A 25044-nucleotide genomic window follows, 5' to 3' on the forward strand; every position below is an offset into this window, starting at 1 on the left:
AAAAGAACGTGAGTTGGCTAAGTACTGAATGAATATTTTCTGTTTGCTTTGTTTTTTTTAAATTTCGCACAAAGCTTCTCCAGGACTATCTGTGCTAGCCGTCCCTAATTTAAGTGTAAGACTAGATGGAAGGCAGCTAGTCATTACCACCCACCGCCAACTCTTGAGCTACTCTTTTACTAACGAATAGTGGGATTGACTATCACATTATACGCCCCCATGGCTGAAAGGGATGTTTGGTGTGCCGAGATTCGAGCCCGCGACCCTCGGATTACGAGTCCAACACCTTAACGCACTTGTTTGTTTGTTTTGAATTTCGCGCAAAGCTACTCGAGGACTATCTGCGCTAGCCATCCCTAATTTAAGTGTAAGACTAGAGGGAAGGCTGCTACTCATCACCACCCACCGCCAACTCTTGGGCTACTCTTTTACAAGCGAATAGTGGGATTGACCGTCACATTATAACGCCCCACGGCTGAAAGGGCAAGCATGTTTGGCACGATGGGGATGCGAACCCGTGACCCTCAGGTTACGAGTCGCACGCCTTAACACGCTTGGTCATGCCGGGCCTAAATATGTTTTGTAAACATTCTTATTAATGTATCTACCAGTTTGGCAGCCATTTTTTATTTCTTTCATTTAAGTCGGATATTGAATCTTTTCTGACCACACTTTATTTTTTCACACCTAAAGTGTTTTTAATTAGATACAAAGAAAACAACATGGTAAGCATACTCTGCAGTGTCTTTACCAACACTTACCTACACGAAACTTCGACAATTTTAAAAAACATACATAGGGAGTAATAAATAATATTACATCTTCTGTTACAAGCAAAGAAAGAAAACGAAATAAAACAAAATTATCCTTTAAAAATTAGGAAGCTCAATAAAACTAATAATAACTCGAAAACAAAGATACAACTGTCACTTATACAGCAACTAAAGTAATTATCAATAGCTAATGTGACTAAATTAATGACGTATTGTCGTACGATAGAGGGAGCTGTGTAAATATACAAAAAAAATTTTAAAGGGGTCTTGATGCTCTGTATAACATGTAAACCAATAATCAACGGTGAAAATATGGTCGAATTTCTTAATTGAATGTATTTTGTGTTTAAAAGCCATAGTTAGAAATACCATTTGTATAAAATGGTACAGGGTAAATTTATGAATTCAGTCTACACAAGTCTTGTAATGTTGAACGTATCCAATTGCATTGAATAAACTGTGGACAGACGATTTTGTAACATGGCTTATTTAGAACATAATTTGGAAACAGAAACTTTTGACTCTAAAGTTGAAATTGTTCGTTTTGAACTCTTTAAAAATTAATATCAAATCAACGACACTGATATCTAAAAACCACATACTGTGTTTTTTTTTTTTGTGAAAGAGCCTTCTCGGACGATCTCGGTGCATTTGAGTATCTTTTCACTTTTTTTTTTTTTGGTGAATTTTGCTTATAGTGTTGTCTAGAAATGTCGATAGATGGCAGTAAATGGTTGTCGCCATATAACAAGATAAAATCTTTCAAGAGGAGGCTAAGGTTAGTTGCGGTATTGGTTAAAGCGCTGAATTATCAATGAGGTGTGCGTTGCTAGGCCTATTCTCTGGTAGGGCATTAATCTTATCGAATACCATCAGTTGATTTTTACTGCTTTTGTTTGTTCAATATTACACAAATCTGCTTGTGAGCCATCTCCGCTAATCACAATTGGACAGTAGTTGTCACTGCAAGCTCTTGGGTTACTTTAATCGAATAGTGGAGTTTATTTGACTTTTACACTTATAACGTACACAAGAACTAGTCAGCATCACCCACCATAAACTCTTGGGCTACTCTTTTTATCAATAAACAGTGAGGTAGACGCTTAAATTATAACGACCTTATGGCTGAAATGTTGTGAATGAAGGAAAAGACAGCTAGTCAACACTACCTACTGCCAACTCTTGGGCTACTCTTTTACAAAGGAATAATGCGATTGATTGTCACGTTAGAACGCCCCCACGTCTGAAAGGGTAAGCTTGTTCGGTGAAAGGAATTAAAACCAGTGGCACTCGGATTGCGAGTCGAGCGCTATAACCACTTCCCAAAATAAAACTTGGTGTTGGAGTTAATTCCAATCACATGGATGTGCTTTATTGTCCAACAAAGATTGTACTTGGAACTAGAAAAGTGGGATAAGAGGTTGATCTCGTTTAAAATGTCAGAGAGAAGAAAAAACAACTCAAATCTATTTTAAACCCATAACAAAGTCTTACAATATATATATATATATATAAATATGTATATTACCCGAATGATATACTACTACTCGCATTACAAAAATTATAAAATTTTATTTGTTTGTTGGGTTTCGCGCAGAGCTCCGTTTCCCAAGTTTATAGATATGTCTTGTCCAAAGCCCAGCATGACAAGGTGGTTGGGGCCCTCGACTCGTAATATGAGGGTCACGGATTCGTATCCCCGTCGTTCCAAACATCACTGCCCTTTCAGCCGAGGGGGCGCTATAATGTTACGGTCAATTCTACTATTCGTTGGTTAAAGTGTAGCTCGAGAGTTGGCAGCGGTTGGTGATGACTATGTTTAGTCTTACACTGCTAAACTAAGGACAACGAGCACAGACAGCCCTCGTGTATCTTTGCCCAAAATTAAAAAACAAACCTAGTTAAATTAACAAATAGTCGTAACATAAAGACAGATCGATAAATAAAATTACAAATAAATTGATGAATTATTTAATTATCAGTCAGAAAGACCAGTTAATTTTCACATTCGTAAAATATATCAAGCAACTGTATTCTGTGATGCTTGATTTTTATTTCTTCGTGTGGACGACTCTAGCCTTTAAACAACAAAAGATGTCACTTCACAAAATGGAGAAGATGCATTGTAATGGCTCATGACGTTCATGTGACGCTAGTTCAAAGTTGACGAAGTGCAAAGACAACGTTCAAATCATCTTTCTACACTCCACCAAATACGGTCCTGTAATTTAGCTGTAATGGCGAAGTTACACCATTCTCTATTGTTAATTAAATCTAGTGAACAACTAAGATCATGTGCTGTATAACATAGCCTGCCCAACGTCTTCAAACTACTCGATATTAAAGGTAATATGGTACATTAACACGGATATTTGTAGTTGGCAGAAATAACAATAAGAGTGGAAGAAACATCCCATGCTTTCAGTAAAATAACAAACATATGTGTTTGTATACATAATTATAATGAAAAAAATAAAAAGCGAAAAATAGCGATCGTTGAATGTATAAGATATATCTGATAAATAGGACCCACACAGAGCTGGGGATACACCGTTCAGCATTTTGTAATCTTTAGAGGTGAAATTAAAAATTAGGAATAATTGTGTCCGAGTTCTGCATAACCAAGTGTGTAAAGGCGTTTGACTCGCAATCCGAGGGTCCCGGGTTCGAATCCTCGTCACCCCAAACATGCTCGTCCTCCCAGCCGTGACGACCAATCCAATTATTCGTTGGTAAAATAGTAGCCCAAGGGTTTGCGGTGGGTGGTGACGACTAGCTGCCTTCCCTCTAACTAAACTAAACTAACGTGGTAGGGGTTCAGTTTAGAGAGAGAGAAATCAGAAGAGTTCTCTCTCCAACTGGGGTGTTCAGGAGCTTTGTAGTTCCTCTTCGTCCCCTTTCGTGGATTGTTACTAAGATTAAGTGGTGGTTTTTTTTTATTATTATTATTTTAATAAATTAATTATCGTTATTATTCTTGACTTTTTGGGTGGAGAATGTCTCACTAAATGTTCTTTTGGGTGGAGGCAAAGGCAGCAGAGGACCTGTCCCGAAATGAAAAAGTTGGGCAGATGTGAACATGAATGTAATTCATTCAAATTCAGATCAAATCAAACGGCCCGATTCTGGGTCTGGCAAAAAGGTTGCCTAGGCTGGGATCTAGAAATCCAATGCCTGAAGAATTTGATGTGGGGGGAAACGGGAGTGCCCCGAGAAAACCCACTTTCACACGACAGGCGCCGAAGCCTTCCCTCTAGTCTTACACTGCTAAATTAGGAACGGCTAGCGCAGATAGCCCTCGTGTAACTTTGCGTGAAATTCAAAAACAAATAAATGTGTTCGCAACGTATCAGTCTTTAACCTTTGTAGGTTAAAGGGAAAGCAGGCATTTAAAATCATTCTCTACCAACTCGTGGGTTATTAATATCAGAACAAATAGCAGAATTTGACTATAACGGACCTACAGCTCCTGGGTGTGATTATCTTTTTTTTTTTTTTGCCGATAATGAGTTAGGAGTCATGGAACATCAACTCTAACGATTGGCGAACTTAACCACTGGGTCATCCTCTATCTCCGAATAAAACGACAACGCAATAGAATAAAAACACTTTACTAAGCACAGACCATTGCATTCCAGCCCTAAAAGTCAAATGACTGTGTTAACAACCTAACGATGCCTCAGGTAACTGGAGCTGAATAAATACACAAACACACACATATATATATATATGTATATTAATCAAACTAAAAAAAAACAACAACTGGCACATGTCTTGTTACCACCACATTGACTAGCATATATTTAAATAAGCGTTACCCTCGATCATACATCTTAAGTGACAGAATTGTTTTAAATGCAGTGAAGGCCAGTTTTAATATTTTTATGTCCACGTGTTGTTTATTAATGAATCATTTTGGAAAAAAAATGTTTTTTTGTTTTTGAATTTCGCGCAAAGTTACACGAGGGCTATCTGCACTAGCCGCCCCTAATTTAGCAGTGTAAGACTAGAAGGAAGGCATCTAGTCGTCACCACCCACCGCCAACTCTTGGGCTACTCTTTTACCAGCGAATAGTGGGATTGACCGTCACATTATAAAGCCCCCCACAGCTGAAAGGGCGAGCATGTTTGGTGTGACAGGGATTCGAACCAGCGATCATCAGATGACGAGTCGAGCGCCCTAACCACTTTGCCATGCCGGACTCCTTCCAATGGGGCAGTGGTAAGTCTTCGGACTTACAGAGCTAAAATCAGGGAGTCGATTCCCCTGGGAGGTCAGAGAAGATAGCCTAATGTGACTTTGTTATGAGAAAAACACACACAAGACAGAGGTAACAAACACGTTTTTCAAACATTTTCTAAAATTGTATGAGCGAACACGCCCACAAGGTTTTGAATTTGTATGTAGTCATTTTCTAAGACTTAAATATTTTATTCATTCTTTATTGGAGATTCGTTTTGTTTTTGAATCATAACTAAATAACATCACCGACTAAGAGAGAGAGAGAAAACACTTACATCGAACAGTTTGTTGATCTTCATTGTGATCCCGTGTTTCAATACTGTTCAATATTACTACACGTGATTTGTTTGTTTTTCATATTTAGAAAACCTTGTTATTGAGTTGAAGATCTGGATTCAGTCAATATTGACCTTGAGGTGAAAAAGATGTTAATTGTAAACGAGAGACATAGCAGTTTTCAAATGTTATCGATACGCTATTAAAGACAGACGAAAGTGTTTTGTTTTACATCTACTGTGAATATTTAAAAACAAACTTCGTAGTATATGCTTAAGGATAACAAAGCATAAACCGAACAATGTATTTTATCTCTGAGATTATGTACTTCGAGATCGAGAAATATTACTAAAGATATCGACCTTCAGACCCCGCTAGTACAGCGGTAAGTTACAAATTCACAACATTAAAATCAGGGGTTCGATTCCCCTCGGCTGGCTCAGCAGATAGCCCGATGTGGCTTTGCTAGAAGGAAAAACACACACAAAAAAAAAACACCCGACTTTCAGATTACGAGTCGAACGTCTTAACCTACCTGGCCATGCCGGACCTTTTGAAAAATATCAAAAGAGGACACGGTCATTTCATTAGTTTATGGTATTTTGATGCCGTAATGCTAGTTACAGAAGTAATCATAAGAATAATTATTTTGTCTGTGCTGAGTTTAATGAATTATCTGTAAGTGCAGATGTATTTTGAATATCTTCTATTTCGGTAGTTTAAGTCTAAATAAACTTTTTTATTTCATTTCGGTAAATTTAAAACAGTTTTTGCGCGATTCCCAACACATTTTAAAATATATAAAACAATAAAACGTCAAGACATTTTAATACTATTGAGTTACCGTACTGTGAAGTATCGCCAAGTTATTAGAGATCTTCATATTCAGCCTGAAACACACCAGGGCTTTTCATGCATTTTCACTAAAATCGTATTGTAGCTATTAGTAAAAACATAAATTGACATGAGAAACTCACGTAACTTTCTTCGACAAATATGCTTTCAATTAGATACTTGAAAGTATCCACTTTGTGATAGACTCATCTTGTGCGTCTGAATGAAGCTACAGACTTCGTTTTTCTTTCATATCTCAGCTGTCAAAGGCCACAAAGAAACAGGCGAAGCCATTGAAATAATTGCATTCTTGAAGATCCATTAGCTGTATTAGTCTAAGAGTTAAGACGAAATGAGATTATTTTCTTATCACCACGTTAGACTAGAACCGTCCGCGTGCAAGTGTTCTTTGGTTAAGATGTCTAAGTGATACAATTGAGTTATTGTTAATAAGCAAAAATATCATTTTCAGAATGTGGTCTAGAATAACCAACTAATTACGTAAAGTAAACGTTACCGAATAGTATTGTCGTTAAATTTTAAGTATACGAAAGAAAAAAAAAGACGAAACAAATATGGTTTGGACATTGCAGCGTATGAAAATAGTTTATTAAAAAAAAAACAACCCAAAGCAATTCAAGGAATTAACCTATGAAAATTACGAACACAAGAAAAAATATAAAATAATTTTTCAGTTTAGTAGCGACACTACCCAGAGCACATCTTGAAGTTCTTTTTTTTTTGTTGAATAACTAAAAGTATGTTATTGTCATACATGTGTCTGTTTTGAATTTCGTGCAAAAATAGTCGAGGGCTATCTGTTCCAACCTTCCCTAACTGTGAAGTAATAGAAGGATCTTTATCAAAACGACCTACTACCAGCTCTTATTTACCAATGAATAGTGGAATTGACTCTAACATTATAACGCCCTCACGGATGAAAGAGCAGACAACTTCGAGGACAAAAGTCGAATCCACTACCCACACATTCCAAGTGAAGAGCTTTAACCACCAGGCCTTGTCAGGTTCCATATTTGTGTTAGAATGACTTGAAGATAAGTTTCCAGTTGTCATAACGACTAAGTTTGTCGCATTTTATAAATACTTTACTTTTTAACTTGTTTGCTGTTAAGCACATGGCTATGCTGTAGACTGTCTGCGCTTTGCTCAAGGTAGGTAATCAGTGTCAGTACTTTTCATTAAAATATCATTTTCACTCAAAACAACAAGGATTATATTCGAGTTAAAAGAAACACAAGGTAAGATATTGAATATTTCTAATATTATTTCCAGAAACGTTTCAGAAACGTCAAAGAAAGCAGTTGTAGTTCTTCAGATAATATCTTACTTTAATTTTCTGGTTGTGAAAACTGCACATTTAAGTGCAAACATACCGAGTTAGGTACTGTTGAATTGATTTGAGCATTTACTACAACAAGAGGGCACCCTCAATAGCCGCGACACTTAAAATTCTTTTAAGCAGGATTAGAGTAAATTAATCTCTGAGACCTTTTCATTAAATATATCTTTGCGTGTCAGCAATGCCAAGCGCAAGGCGCGCATGTACCCAATTCGATTTTATTAGCCATCAGAATCTCTAAGTCCACCCTTGAACTGAATTTTTGTAAAGCAGGGTTAGCGAAAGCTAAGTTATGAGACTTTGGGAGTGGTCAAGTAAACCAGTCGAAAGGGTTGGTCGTCCCAAGTCCAAAACGTTAATTATATCTGAAATAGGCTAGTAGATGACGGAGCTATGAGCTAAAAGTTTGTATTTTGAAAACAACCACAACTGAGAGCCATTCCATGACCCATGACGTCGCGGTTATCAATGTAGTTAGAAACATTAAAGTTTCTCACTAGTTGTTCTAACAACCAAGCGAAAGAAAAAAAGGTAAATAAAAACACATTGTTATTGCTGTTCTTGTTTGATAAAACAACACACGCATTTATAAGAAGTGTAATCGGGAGGTAAATATAAGGGATCGGTCCCCCTGGAAATTTTAGAATTGTTTTGCCTACGTATTTGTTTCATGTGTAGTCCTTGTTATAACTGGCGTAGAGAAATTATTCGTACTGTTTTCATGGAAGGAGTGGGGGTGCTCAACATTTGTAAGAGATTTCATAAGAACTGTATGATCTTAATGTTCATTTTTTCTTAGAGAGGTTTTATGTTTATGTGTATTTTAGTGATTTATGCATTTAGTTACAAGCATAACGGTCATGTATGTATGTGTGTTTTCTTATGGCAAAGCCACATCGGGCTATCTGCTTAGTCCACCGAGGGGAACCAAATCCCTGATTTTAACGTTGTAAATTCATAGACTTACTGCTGTATTAGTGGGAAACATAACGGATATAGAACCGCACATTCTCAAAGAGAGAGATAAAAACCGTATACCAAAACTAATTTTATTTTCTGTTATGAATGGTAATAACATAACTTATGAATGTGGTAATAATTATCACTCACCCTTCTCCCTCACAGAACAAAAATATTCTCTTCCAAAACTAGGATGTGACAAGTACGTCCTGCGTTAATAAGTGATAAGCTGACCACAGTTATGTTTGACTTCTAGTCACTATGACGTGAGAGGAAGACCAAATACGTGTTCTATTTAGACCTAAAGATTTCCAGGTTAGACAGATGCGATGGTTTGGAAAAAAAAAAAAAGGCTTTTTTCACCCTTCTCACTTCCAAATGTTTTAGTTGTTATGAGACATCAGAGGAAGTATACAGTTTTTATTTAACTTTATACACACACATATATATACGTATGTACACAGTGTTTGGTTTCCACGAGAGACCATCATCAATCTCAACTAAAACCGTCGCTTTGTTAGTAAAAGTAAAACGTAGTATATTATATATGAAAGGTCAAGTAGCGAATAATATTTAATATGTTAAAAACAACAAATACATGTATATGTAATTACAGAGCGAATCATATTTAATATATTAAAAACAATATATGTGTGTAATCAGAGAGCGAATCATATCTAATACATTAAAAAGAACAAATATATACATGTATGTGTAATTATAAACGAATCATATTTAACATATTAAAACAATATATATATCTAAGTGTAATTAGAGAGCGAATTATATTTAATATATCAAAAACAATATATATATATATATGTAATTAAAGAGCGAGTGATACTTAATATATTAAAAGTAATATTTGTTTGTGTAATTAGAGAGATAGCTCGGCATGGCCAAGTGTGTTAAGGCGTGCGACTCGTAATCTGAGGGTCGCGGGTTCGCATCCCCGTCGAGCCAAACCTGCTCGCTCTTTCAGCCGTGGGGGCGTTATAATGTGACGGTCAATCCCACTCTTCGCTTGTAAACGAGTAGCCCAAGAGTTGGTGGTGATGACTAGCTGCCTTCCCTCTAGTCTTACACTGCGAAATTAGGGACGGCTAGCACAGATAGCCCTCGAGTAGCTTGGTGCGAAATTCAAAAACAAACAAACAATTAGAGAGTAAATCATATTTAATACATTAAAAACAATATATATATATACATATAGTCAAGGAGCGAATCATATTTAATATATTAAAAACTATATATGTGTAAAGTCAAGGCTACTAAGAAATCTGGTATTTGTTTTAAATTTTCGATTTTAAAAATAACTAAAATATCCTGGAAGTGTGAACAAGTACATAAGCACCGATTAAGCTTCTCTTAAGGATATTTCATTTATACATTTGTATGGTCATCAGTGTAAGTGTAATTGTTTATAATACATCACTTTTGTGAAAAGAGAATACAAGGCATTAAAAAGGTTTATTATTTTACGTTCGACTCTTTCATTATTTTTCTTTAGGATAAACAATCAAAAAAAGTAATCGGTAAGTCGTAAGCCTAATTAAAACATCTTAGGTGTGAAATAAAGGAGCGACCAACAGAAGACTGAGAGTTGAATGTGTAACTTAAAGGAATGAAATCAAACTGACAGCTACACTTATAGCACTGATAAAAAATTTACAGAAATTATTAAGTCATAACCTAGCTTCACCGTGTATTTTTTATCCGTCAACGTGACCCAAGTTGGCCGCTAATTTCACTGCACAACAATTTTTTTCCAAAGTTTTGCTTCCTGAAAAGTTTTTGCTGATTGTGACAGGTACCTGGTGGGTATGAACAAATATAGTTTTGGTTTTGCTTCATCACGTAAGAACTCTGAGAAATAGACAGTTAACTGTTTGCCGGCAATAACGTATTTAATTGCATTTATGTTTCTAATACGCTATTAAGTTCAACATAATTAAAAGTGTTTGCTCCTGATTTTCGTTTGTATTCAATGTCCGGTGCATCACGTTGCAGTGTCCAACAGTAGTCAGTAAGCATTGACGGATTCCAGTTGCCCTGATATCGTTTTTCCAATGTAGCAAAACTGAATATTTTGATGAACGGTACGTGATGGACAAATTTGGATGTGATTTTCGTGATCAGCAGCCAAAAATCTACACCCAACAGTGTTCAAGTAGCAAAAACTTTGTTGTGCAGTGTAATTATTTTATTCTTTTAAGTCATACATTGAATTCTTTTTTTCTGGTCGCACTTTCACACGAAAGATGTTTGTGATTAGATTTCATTACTTGTTATCAATACACATCAACAATTCACAGCAAGTAAGAAACTGGCACATGACCTGAACCTATATTAGCTTTAGGATCGCAATCATAAATCTTGTATTTGGAACATACTATTACTTTATAGAACCAACCACATTCTTTAAAATATATGGTGGTAGTTTTCCTCTTAAGACAGTGTTAAGAGCTACCTTTATATCAATGCCATGGAATTTAGATTAACAGTTTTCTGTCATCACCCCCATGTAATCGGTACATTGTATCAAACCATCATTATTTATGTTTATTAAAGTAATATCACGATACGCTTAACGCTTTTAATTGGAATAATTTCATGAAACTTAGTAAATTTGTGCTGAAAGTTAGAAATACATAATCAATCATAACGGTCTACACGTATGATTGATTCCTTTGAATACTTGAGCTGGGAACTGCTAATCCAGTTTGCTTGACCCAGCCAATACTTATATATCTGCACGTCCTTTCACCTAATAGTTTTGCTGTTCTAAGTCATCCGTTATTAATTCAAATGATAAAAAACTAAAAACGGTTCACTTTTACTCTTATGTGAAGCGGTAGTCAATATGTGAAACTGATAGTTCATTTGTCGATTTTTTGAATAGGCGAGCGAAAAAAAATGTTCGTTGTGTATGAACAGCTTTTATTAAATAACTTTGCACATGTGGCTTATAATTACACCAAATGTGACTCCTAATTGAACGTAGTAAAGATCTATCATTCTACAAAATTTGGAAAAGATCCATAAGAGTTAAGTATGTTTTTCCGTCAAATAAAGTTTCCGTACTTTGGGGAAGAAGGAAACAAAAATAAACAAAAAACTCAATATAAATTGAAGGTGATATTTCTCAGATATTTCTTAATGGATTGCCTTCAAATCTGGTGTTCGAAGTAAGAGACCAGTCTAACACATCTGCAGAAAATATGTGATAGTTTAGGTTACCACAACCCAAGATACTGAACGTGGGAAATCTCTAAACTGTCACTCGTGTTTAATAACACATCAAGTTGTTTTGGCTGCGCGACACCACACTGTTGTCTTGAAAGTTAAACACATGTTGTTGGCTTTCTTAATAATTCTAAAGAAACTTATATTAGAGTACTTATGGAAATGAGTCTATTTGCATGCCATATTTTTCAATTAATATAGTAATTAATTGTTCATTAGGAGGCCCGAAGATGGCACTATTTAATTTATGTGTGAGGTGTATTCTATCTTCAAGAATATTTTTTTTTGATAAGTCGCAAGCTGTAAACGATGTTTCCATAGAACAAATAATCTGAGAAACTTGCGAAGGTTGTTTTTAAACGCATGGAAGTTTCTCTTCGCTATTGTAAATGGTTCCAAGACTAGCCTTTACTTCATATTATCACCTGTTAGTACTGCAAATGGTACAGCGGTAATTTCACGGATTTAGAACGCAAAATGCTAGGGTTCCATTCTCCGTGGTGAACATAGCTAATCGACCAATGTGACCTTGACCTCCCTAAAATGAAACAAACTAACTGACACAACTAATGAGCCCCGGCATGGCCAAGTGGGTTGAGGCGCTCGACTCGTAATCTGAGGGTCACGGGTTCGAATCCCGTCTGCACCAAACATGCTCACCCTTTCAGCCGTGTGGGCGTTATAATGTTACGGTCAATCCCACTATTCGTTGGTAAAAGAGTAGCCCCAGAGGTGGCGGTGGGTGATGATGACTAGCCGCTTTCCCTCTAGTCTTACACTGCAAAATTAGAGACGGCTAACGCAGATAGCCCTCGAGTAGCTTTGCGCGAAATTCAAAAAACAAACACAACTGAGGTGGTTAATTTTGATAGGTTTGGCGGTCTTGTTGGTTTTCGCTTGATTAAGCTAATATCAACAACTATGCAAACTTCAACAGTCTCTCTGAATGAAGACATATTTTATATTTCATTTACAACTTTTGAATCTCGGACTTCTGAAGAAGTTGTTGTTTTTGAGTTAAGCACAAAACTACACAATGGGCTATTTGTGTTCTGTCCACCACGGGTATCGAAACCCAGGTTTTAGCATTGTAAGTCCGCAGACATACCGCTAAGTCACTGGAGGGCGTTTTGAAGAAACGAAAATAAACTTTCAAGGAAATGGTTCGAACTCACGTTACTTGTTGACAAGATAAATGAAATGTTTAAGAGACCTAGCTTATCTTTAACTTGCATTTCGTGAGTGTGAAATGTGGGCTTTCGGAAATGTTTTCAAATTATTCTAGTGATCTCTATTCTTACAACCAGAGAACGCCTTCGGTCTTGTTAACAGTTACACAGTAACTCAATAATACCTTAGGTTCTATAAATAGTTAGATTGTAACCTAAAGCCGTCTTAAGCTTTGTATAAAAATATATCAGAGTTATTCTGATATTCTGCAGTCGTCAATAACAGATTATTTGAAACCCATGCACTTCCTGCAGTATTCTGTGCACCAATAAAATATTATAAAATAAATTGCTTATTATTTCAGCACGAGTGCAAACTATTGTCAAGAAAGACAATGATTTCATTTCACAGTTCGTTGCAATTTATGAAACTTATTCTGCTTCGGCTTTCTTTTTTTTTATCTGAAGTGGAAGTTTTGTGATTTCACTAAATATTGACTAACTTCAGCAAATCGTCTTCTGTAGAAAGTCTTTTCGTCAACAACACATTTGGAAAACGTTCTCTTGTGGAAGACCGACTTTACAAAAATCAGTAGAGTAACAATATCTCTCGGAATGCTTTACTACGGCTGTTGTTTTCTTATGGGCTATTCTGGGTCTAAGGGCCAACATGTTTTTTAGTTTGCTATATATTACACAACTTCTGGGTGTAGGATGTAGTTGACTTATTGCCTCTAAGCCCTAGCACAAAAGAATAGCTTTCCAGCTAGATGGTCACAAAAATAAATGACCTTCCATTTCTAGCTCTCAAAGCGGTGTGTCTTAGTTCACTCTCTACTCGGGTCAGTCACTCAAGTCATTAATATGACACTGTGAAAAACGTGGTGGTCCTTTACGTGCATGTCTGGCTAAATTTTAACCACTTCTTATTATTAACTTCACAGATAAATAATATATAAAATGTCAGCCATATCGACTTGCTAATCCCAATGTGACTACTTCATTAATTTTTCCTCTCAATTATAGTTTCCAATTTCCTTGTATTACAGCAATTTCTTTATTAGTAAGTACAAACAATGGCATAATTAACTATTTTTATTCATGGCACGTTGGTGTGGTGGCTTAGTAAGTTTAAAGATTTTTAACGTTAAACTTCTGAGTTAGATTCCTGCAGTGGGTGGCTTTATGCTTGAGTAAGTAGAGTTTGTTAGCTTTCACGTATTCTTCTAGCCTTAGCTAATATTAGTTTGTGTTTATAATAAACTTTAATAAATAAATTTGCCTTCAAGTCCACTAAATGAACAACGTGACTTATTTGCTGAAAAAACAAACCAAATCAATATCAATGTATGATTTTATCACTTAAAACCCAGCTGAAAATATAACTCAACAAGTCACTCGATAAACACAACCCGTATAAGGCTACCGTGGAACAGAATGCATTAAAACTACATTTTGACATTTTTTGGAGTTTTAGCATACAATGTAAAGCCACCTAAAATTATCGCTTTTTAGAAAAGTATGTAAGAACTCTTTATTATGCAAAATTTTCAAGAACTTAATTAATAAAGATCTGCTCAGATCAGATATTTAAAATTTTTAAGACGAGGATATCCCTTGTACTTAATGGCTTTGAAAAACTACGGAATATGGATTATCTTGGGAAACTAGGACCACCCAGAAAGAGATTGACAATAAGTCGCATCCCTGCTGGTAAGAAAAGTGCTGCGTCTTGTAACAGTAAAGAATGCCTAATGTTGTTATACTTTCTTTAGAACTTACCACGTGTTTCACTGAATAGTAAAGTATGCTTGATCAACCTACTTACCTACCCATTTATCTGTTTAGAGCCCCGAAGATCTGTATTTACGTTAAGTTTTAATATAACGTTTTTTATAACAATAGACATGATAAGGACTTCGAAATATTTAACTTTGATTTGGCCCGGCATGACCAGATGGTTAAAGCACTCGACTCGTAATTTGAGGGTTGTGGGTTCGAATCCCCATCATACCAAACACGCTTGCCCTTTCAGCTGTGGGGGCGTTATAATGTTACGATCAATCCCACTATTCGTTGATAAAAGAGTTGCCCAAGAGTTGGTGGTGGTTGGTGATGACTAGCTGCCTTCTCTCTCGTCTTACACTGCTGAATTAGGGACGTCTAACGCAGATAGCCCTCGAGTAGCTTTGCGCGAAATTCAAATCAAACCAAACCAAGCTTTGATTTACATTAATTTTTAACGACAAACAGGTATAGTTTTTCACTATTTTCAATGTATTATGCATTTAATATATATATTTTTAAAAAATACAAATGTAACTAGCCTTTCGTCTTTAGACATCAACAAGCCAAACATTTGTTTTAAAGAATTAGCAGTACAAGATTTGATTGTTGATCTATGTAATTAAACGAACAACGTATGCTAATGTGTAGGGAGATTTTAAAAGTTGATTAAACTGTGCAAAAATAATACTAGGAATAGGAAAGTACGGGTGACGTCACAGCACAAGAAAAGGAGGGGTGGGTATAGGTAGTACCATAAATTGATATTTGGGGAATGAAATTGTCATTTCTCAGACTCCCATTTCACTGTATATGTGTGAAAGTTTACTGTGTGAATTTCTTCACGTGTTTATGGGTAGTATGAGTTCAGATACATTCATCCTGTTGGGTTTTAATACCTTCCCTCGATACTCGGGTTATAAAAGCGTCATTAGATTTGGTGTCTCTTACTAAATGCGTCACCCAGTTTGTTACTTTTGATTACATCATTCGACTTAAGGTGTGTTTTGTACTATGGTTGGTATCACATGTTGTGGAATAGGCTTAACCTAGTAGCCATTGAGGCGCCCTCTAGGGTCATCAGACTCGTTCAGAAGTCTAAATATCTAAACTCATACGCAGGTAATCTAGGCAGATCGCTTAATTGATTTAATTACTTTAAATATATGACACATTCTATAAACTTTCAATTACAAAATTCAACAAAAAATGTTTTATATGCGAAACATGAAATTTCCCTTCTAGTATTAATTATTAATCTTATGTTTAAAAGATGTATTCATTTGACGAAATTTTTATAAGCATTTTAGAAATATCTTTTAAAAATTTGGTCTATTCCCAACTTTGATTATACGTTTTTGAAATAAAGCAAAACTTTAGAGAAGATGTGTATAATATAATATAATATAATATAATATAATATAATATAATATAATATAATATAATATAATATAATATAATATAATATAATATAATATAATATAATATAATATAAATACTTGAAATGTTGATCACAGAAGAAGAATGTTTGAGGTTTGAATTTCTAGCAATATATTCGTGAAGTAAGCATAGAGCACAGATGTCGAAACCTGGTTTCTAGAATGATAAATTTTAAGACATAGTGCTGTGCCATTGGAGAGCTATAGCAATAGAGGAAACGGAATTCAAATATGGACGATTTTGAAGAAAAAAAAAGGCATTCGAAAAATAACTGGAGAAACCGACAACACCCACGTGTTTAGCCTTATTTACTGCTGTAGACATATGAGCGCAAACAGTCCGGGCTCAGAAACAATGCATGTTCATTCTGGTTTCAGCTATGCAGTTCACTGAATACAACTGTTAAACACAAATAAAACAATCTCAGTTATTGTGAAGTTGTTGAAATAGAAAGGAATAGGAAGAGATGTTGGTTTCCATTAGAGCAACAGAAAGAGTACGTGGCTTGGATTGCATTGGCCACTTTATAAACTTATCACGAGCAGATCAACAAATCAAATCCTATTCAAGGGACAGCTTTGAAACTGATGACTCACGATCGAATAAATGGCACGTGGCTCGTGAGCCAGCTCGGATTAAATAATATAAAAGAAACAATAGAAAACAAGTAATAATAGCTTTTCTTGCATTCATTGCAAAATTTCGATAAAGGCGTTTCATTGAACTTTTATTAGGTTTGTTTTTAATTATTATAATAGTTAAATTAATGTGATCTGGACGTACTAAGTACTGACGTACGCAGTGACGTGTCAACAAAAGATACTTCCTACGCGTAAAAATCATTGGGTTCCTACACTTAATCTCTTTCTTTGTAATTCTTTTCGCGCCCGCGTCGCGCTAAAGATGCTCGCCCTCCCAGCCGTGGGAGTGAAAAATGTGACGGTCAATCCCACTATTGGTTGGTAAAAGAGTAGCCCAAGAGTTGGCGGTGGGTGGTGATGACTAGCTGCCTTCCCTCTAGTCTTACACTACTAAATTAGGGACGGCTAGCACAGATAGCCCTCGAGTAGCTTTGTGCGAAATTCCAAAACAAACTGTAATTCTTACCAGTTCCTTGGCCACTGTATTTGGTTTAATACTAATGTTTTCGTACAGTTGAATAGAATGAAAATCGTTTTGTTGCTTTTCTGTTACGCATTTAATTAAGTTTTGGTTGTCATTCGTTTTCTCAATTCTCGTGTATAAAACAAATTACATCGTGTAGCTATGATGTTAAAAAATAGAATAAGGGTTTTAACTAAAAAAATTGTTAATGAGATATATTAAAAAACTGGCAACTTCTACTTAAATAACCACACTGATGAAACACGTGTTTTTTTTTTCTTTATTAGTGGTTATAAAAAGCGAACTTTACTCACTAGAACCAGCATTGCAGAGCTTTTTAGTTGTCATGTTCAACTGAGAAAAGTGACCTCTCTCTCTTTGTATTTTGAATAGGAAATCGAATGTCCAGCAATTGCTAGTGATAGCAATGTGGAATAAAGAGTAAACGAAAGTCATGAGTGACCTGGTGGTTAACGTGCTAGTGACCTGGTGGTTAACTATGAATCTGTTTGTCCAGCTCTTGCGTTCTGCTACCGCCAAAAGTAATAAACGGGTATTGTAATTTGAGGATGAGAACGCGTTATAGTGGCGACAGTCAAATTCCGCTATTATCTATAACAAGAGCAGCCCAAGAATTGGCGGTGGGTACTATTGACTAACTGCCTTCCCTCTGGTCTATGAGCTTAAAATTAAAGACGGCTAGCACAGGTGGCCCTTTTGTAGCTTTGCGCCAATATCTGAAACAAGCAAACGCAACAACAGTCAACGTATAAACTTCTATTTCGTTCATTCATTTGATGTACAGCATATATTGTTTATTTAAACAAGTTACATGGTCTCTGCTTTCACGAAATAAGCCTATTTCGTACAGCACGTTTAAGCTGTAGACAGAAAATCTTTTGTTTTCAATATAATAATAGAAATAAAAAAAACTTTAAAATTACCATAAGTCTCAGCATTTTCATTTCTTCCAAAGTAGTTTGTTTTGTTATGTATTTCAGCCAAAGCTATATTAAATCTAACTGCGCTTGTTTGTTTGTTTTGAATTTTGCACAAAGCTACTCGAGGGATATCTGTGCTAGCCGTCCCTAATTTAGCAGTGTAAGACTAGAGGGAAGGCAGCTAGTCATCACCACCCACCGCCAATTCTTGGGCTACTCTTTTAACAACGAATAGTGGGATTGACCGTTACATTATAACGCCCCCACGACTGAAAGGGCGAGCATGTTTGGTATGACAGGGATGCGAACACGCAGCCCTCGGATTACGAGTTGTATTGTGATTTGTTCATTTTTCTATATTCGTTACGATAAGTGGTTATAATAAAATGTTTCAATACATATATATACACTGTTTTCTGAAGGTAGATTTTTTGCCTCTTTGGTATTTCAGTAGACTTGTGTAATAAAATAAAACTCTATATTCAAATGTTCGTAGAACTAATTACGGAAAAACAACACCTAAATATCTGCAATGTTTTGAAATATAAAATCTTCAGACGAAACCTAATTAAAAAATAGCATATAAAAACAACAACGTAATATTTTAAGTATTTGAAAAGCTAAAGTGTAACTGCTTATGTCAGGTGACTTTAATAGCTTAGGCTAAATCGTTGTACATTCTCTGGCCTCGTTTTATTATTGGATACAAAAGGGTAATCTCTGTTATTGGAAATTTCATTTGGGGAATCGTGCCTTAACCATATGTTTAAGAAAGAATGCCACAATAACTGTAGCGTTCACATTTGTTATTTCTTTCAATAAAACAGCAAGAAGTATTTTATTATGAGTTGGACATTTTTAACGGCGTCAAATTACTCTATTGGTTTTCATTTATCGCTGTGCCTTAATGGCACTTAAGTTAAAACTATTACTCCTATGGTCTGTGATAGGAAATAGGGGCCTTACAGTTTCAACTAAACGGTTGTAATTACGTGAAGTTATTGGAAAGTAGGAGAATTGTAGCTGTAGTGTTGGCCTTTAGTTTCTAAACGAAAGGAGAATAAATGAAGATGAGATTTTGTTTGGAATTGTTAGTCTTTCCGGAACTGTTAATTATCTTGTTTACCTTAAAATACCGCATTGAATGTTAGACTGGGTGTGTTTTCTGGCATTTATTTTATTAGAACGCCATCTTATATAATACACGAGCTAAATCAGCGATTCTAAAAATATGGTTCTCGAGATGGTCTACAATGTAAGTCAGTGATTTTTTTTGCTGTGGCAGGCGAAAGAGGGTGATATAGAATAGGTAGGTGGTCTGTGGACAAAAGGTTTGAAGTTTGAATTTCATGCAAAGCTATACGAGGGTTATCTGCTCTAGCTATACCTAATTTAGCAGTATAAGACTAGAGGGAAGGCAGCTAGTCATCACCATTCACCGCCAACTCTTGAGCTACTCTTTTACCAACGAATAGTGGGATCGACCGTAACTTATAACGCCCCCACGGCTGAAAGGGAGAGCTTGTATGGTGCGACCGGGAATTCGAACCCGCGACCACGTGGCTATGCCGGGGCTGAAAAGTTTGAAAGTCACTAGGCTAAAGGACAATATAAAGAGATCCTTGATATTCAGATATAGTTATCCATAATTCAGAATTATTGACCACAGGGGAGGGCAACCAGTCAGGATCAGCCCTTTCGGATATAACCACTTTCAATGGTTTGTCAGTTATAAGGTCACTATAACCCGAATCTTGAAAAAACAATAACTCTCTGAAAACAGAAACTGTGATTCAAAGATTTTTAAACAAACTGTTTACGTTGACACGGTGTTAACTTTAAGCTGTGTACCTTAGCACCGACAAAACTTGGCAGCTGATATGTGAAATGAAACATCTGTGTCCCTAAAACCTTCATATCGAACTGTAGTACATAAAGATCTTCTTGTTGTTACTGATGGAATAGAACAATATAAAATCAGCTTCGGTGAAGTTCTTTGAAAATTGGCGCGTACATTCTTGGTGAATAGATATAATATGTTACCTTTAGCGCAAAGATACATAAGTGACTGTTTGCGCTCTGTCCATCACGTGGAATCCAACACTAGATTTTATGGTTCAAGTCTTTAATCCTACCTCTGACTCTCTGGGAAATTGAACCAGAAGTAGCCAGTTACTTTGATCACTGATACAGATTACTGTAATTTATTTTCAGTACCGATGACAAAATTCAGACAGTTGGTTATTTTAAGTAAAACTAACCATAATACCATATGTATGGTCTGTTCTCTTATATGGCTGTGAGAGCTGGACACTGAACAAACATACAGAGAAGAGATTAGAAGCTGCTGAAATGTGGTTCCTTAGAAGGATGCTAAAAATATCATGGACTGAAAGAAAAACAAATGTGGAAGTCATGGAACTGGCAGGATACAAAAGGTCCCTCATGAAAACTATAAGGAAGAGACAAATGGAATTTCTAGGACACACCTGTAGGAAGAATGGGATAGAGAAACAGATGCTATGTGGAAAAATAGAAGGGAGGAAAAGCAGAGGGTGTCAAAGAACTAAATATATCGACAGCCTCAATAACTATGTCACCAAGAACTCAATGAGCAACATCGAGTTGATAAGGAGCACTAACAACAGAGAAGTCTGGCATGCCATGATCGTCGATGTCTGCCGCAGATTTGACACATGAAGAAGAGAAGAACCATATTACAGCCAATTGAACAATTACTTTGACTATGAATGTCAAATATGATGAATAATTATTTTGATTACAAATGATCAAATAAAGGTGAATGAGCAATTATTTTAACTGGGATGACCAAAATACAAGAAACTTAATTTTTGTAACTAATAATGACCAACTATAGGTAATTTTAATGCTTTTTTGATCAATAATGATCAAATACAGGTAATCTAAGAAATACTTTGACTATACGAATTAGCAATATAGTAGTTTGAACAGTGTCTTTGATTAACAACAGCCAAACCCAAGCACTCCAACAATTATTTTGACTAACAACGACTAATTACAGCAAAACCCAAGCAATACAACGATTATTTTAACAATGACTAATGACAAACCCAAGCAATCCAACGATTATTTTGACAAACACCCAAGCAACGATTAACGATTATTTTAACAATGACTAATGACAGCCAAACACAAGCAATCCAACGAATATTTTGACAAACAATTGCTAATTACAGCGAAATCCAAGCAATCCAACGATTATTTTGACAAACAATGACCAAATACCAATTATGATTGATTTTATTATTCACGATTAAGTAATCCAAAATGGTTGGTCAAAACTTTCTAAAATGATCAAAATAAACACATATACATAATTATAATCAACAGAATGATTTCATAGCTGCTTAAATCAGTCAACTAAAATTATGAAGACTGAGATTAGAGCTTGAGATCAAGACAATGATATTATTTATTTGAAAAATATATTAAATCGCTAATCAGTTATGTGAACATCTACTTTACTTTAGGAAATGCAAAGAACGACAAATACTGAGGAAAGCATAAAGCCTGTCACAATTTATTTTAATAAACAAAAAATGAAAACAACGTACAAAATAAACTAAACCATCAACCCAGGATAAGTCGAGCTATGCTGACAATAATTGTTTGTTTATTTTTGTTTAGACGTTTCGCGTAATTCCATCCCATAATTCATCACTCATAACTATCCCTAATTTTGAACTGCTTGTTCGTTTAGAATTAAGCACAAAGCTACACAATGGGTTATCTGTGCTCTGCCCACCACGGATATCGAAACCCGGTTTTTAGTGTGTAACTCCGCAGACATACCGCTGAGCCACTGGGGGCCAATTTTGAACAGACAAACAGGATGGCAGGGATCGAATTGACAGCAATCATCACCAACTTCTTGGCGACTCTTAACTGATCGAATGTTAGAACTTTATAGCACACCGACAGCCCCATTTTAAAACGCGGTTTTGTGGCAAGGAATAGCCGATCATGCTATTCAAGGGCACGCTAGGCTTCTTACCTTTCACAAACAAGCATTTTTTTTTACTAACAATGCCTTCTAACTTCCTACTTAAAATCAGGGACTCGATTCCCTTCAATGGACGTAGCAGATAGTCCGATGTGGCTTTATCTATAAGAAAACACACACGCCACCTACTTTCTAGTCCATTAGTTAAAAATTAGGGACGGTGTGCGAAGAATGCTACTTTAGCAGCTTTGTGTGAAATTTCTGTGAGAAACGTAGAATGAAAGAGTTGGGGACAATGTTTCCTTCTCTGTGTTTATTGATCATATAAAAGGAATAGAAGAAAAGTGACCGTTGTTAGATAAATTTTGTAATTCAAGAAATGCGTAATATGCGAATCCGTAAGCTCAACAGTAGAATTATTCAAATACATACGTACAGTTTAATAGACAAAGACGTAACTTTCTAATCGTAGCCAGTGCTTAAATATATATAAGAAAAAAAAAAACAGATAAAAAACAACAAGTAAAATTGAATTACAATTAGATCAGAAATAGAATGACACAATTCATATGGATTAACATCAATAGTCCACCATACGACGAGACATTTTGAATTTGCTTTAAAGATAGAAGAAAGCATTTTAAATACAACAGAATAATAAGTTTATAGTAAAACTGATATGAAGAACATTAGTGACTAGAAATCACAACTACTGTTATGTACCATACACGATTGTTCTGTAAGCTCTATATTTCACAACTACTGGTATATCACATACATGATAGTGACTTAAGCTCCATACGTTACAACCACTGGTATATTCCATATATGTTGTTGATTTAAGTTCCATACGTTAAAATTACTGATATATCACATAAATGATAGTGACTTAAACTCCATACGTTACAGCTACTGGTATATGATATATATGTTGGCGACTTAAGTTTTATTTGTTACAACTACTGGTATATTGCATACGTGTTGTTTGATTTTAAGTTCCATACGTTACAGCTACTTGTATATAATATATATATGTTGGTGACTTAAGCTCCATATTTTACAACTACTGGTATATCACATACGTGATAGTGACTTAAGCTCCATATGTTACAACTACTGGTATATCACATACGTGATAGTGACTTAAGCTCCATATGTTACAACTACTGGTATATCACATACGTGATAGTGACTTAAGCTCCATATGTTACAACTACTGGTATATCACATACGTGATAGTGACTTAAGCTTCATACGTTACAACCACTGGTATGTAATATATATGTTGGTAACTTAAGCTTTATACGTTACAACTACTGATATATCCTATACATGATAGTGATTTTAACTTCATATCTTACATTTTACAATCACTGACTGTTAAGGGACACGTGAATAATTTAATCCTTTTACAACATAACTAATAATTTTGTATAGATAGTTGGTGACTTCAGTTTTAATCACTGCTACAGCTGTAGTATATTCAGAAAAGTTTCCCAACTTTGATTGCAGGGTATTCGTTTAGTTGTGAGATGTTCTATGACTCATAGCATACTTTAAGTAACTCCTTATTAAAATAACAAGGAAACGAAATTTAGAAAAAATGTGTATGGCTTGTGGTGGACAGACAGCAGTAAGATACATGTAAAGCTGTTTAGTGAAAATATATATTCATGCTTACCAAAACTGACGTCTAGAAATGTCAAATATTTGTAGTTCAAACTGATTTAAAACCATTAATACAATTTCCGCTTTTTCTTCTAACACAAAGTGGGTAGTGTTTAAACTTTAACACACATAAACACAGCAACACATATGCATTCATGTATAACGGCGTACGAAATGCTATAAACAATAGATTTATCACGTGGCCACTTCCTTAATGTCGCGAGACATAACAAACCGTATTTCCTTTAACCTTCTCATGAGCAATATTTTATTTAGTTACGACACAAAGAGCAGAAACGTCCCACGTTACTGATAATTGTTGATTATAAAAGACTACAGTTTTTTTTTTTATAGCGACCATCAATAATTGAAGCAATCCAGTGGTTGGTGAAATGATCTTTTGGTTCATTCTACTGTATTATTTCGTGTCTCTATGATCAGAGCTTTGGTTGCTCTCCTGATGCTCAGCTTTTTAATGCGGTAACGTTTGTGACGAACGACCGCTGATAAAGATGCCCATAATCAGAGCTAAAGAGAGGTTATGTTTCAAGTTAGTGCGTACTATAAATTACATCATGTCATACTTTAAATGTACTCGTGTAAGATAGTAGGTAGACACGTACGCTCGTGCGTTATCCCAAACCAGGTCGTCGAAAACGACGTGAAGTATACTTCCACCATAAAATTCACTATGTCACGCAAAGACCTTCAGACACTGGTTTAATGAAGAGACTGAAGAAATAACTTTTGTTGATTTGTTTTCTTCATGGACGAGTTACTTATTGGTCGTCTAAAGCTTGTCCGTTGTAGTAAGTAAAACCATTTGTCGGCCACTACTGAATCACATGGGAGTTTCTTTTCTATGCGTTATTTCTCACGAGTCTAATTTAAAAGGAGTTAATAGTTTCTTGAATGATATTATGTGAAGATAAATCTGGATATATGCCGGTCATAAATATTATAGATGTGAAAATAGAAATGAATTTGAGTTACAAATAACTCAAATCTCAGAAACTTTAAACTACAAGCAATCATTACACGAGTTTTTATTTCATATTTAAAGTGGCTTCCATAAAAAAATAATTGAACAATATTTTAGTCTATTTAAAATTATGAAAAAGTTTATACATTACCATGTTAAATACAATATGAGGTTCGCGGATTCGAATCCGTCCCGCTAAATATGCTCGCCCTTTCAATCGTGGTAATGTTATGGTTAATCTCACTATTCGCTGGTAAAGAGTAGTCCAAGAGTTGTCG

General features: G+C 35.5%; 1 protein-coding gene across 2 annotated transcripts in view; it reads right to left on the minus strand.

The window, feature by feature from the left end:
- Positions 1 to 23952, minus strand: part of LOC143250969 (uncharacterized) — a 40692-nt gene extending 16740 nt beyond the window's left edge. Inside the window, exon 1 of one of the 2 annotated variants that reach the window (XM_076502223.1) lies at positions 23798 to 23952. In XM_076502223.1, the coding sequence (XP_076358338.1) occupies positions 23798 to 23853 (56 nt within the window). In that variant the 5' untranslated portion in view covers positions 23854 to 23952. The remainder of the gene's footprint in view (positions 1 to 23797) is intronic. The other variant, XM_076502222.1, reaches the window with a different exon arrangement.
- Positions 23953 to 25044: the final 1092 nt, after the last annotated feature.

Source organism: Tachypleus tridentatus, chromosome 5 (assembly GCF_004210375.1).
Source record: "Tachypleus tridentatus isolate NWPU-2018 chromosome 5, ASM421037v1, whole genome shotgun sequence".
In the NCBI taxonomy this organism is placed as follows: domain Eukaryota; kingdom Metazoa; phylum Arthropoda; class Merostomata; order Xiphosura; family Limulidae; genus Tachypleus; species Tachypleus tridentatus.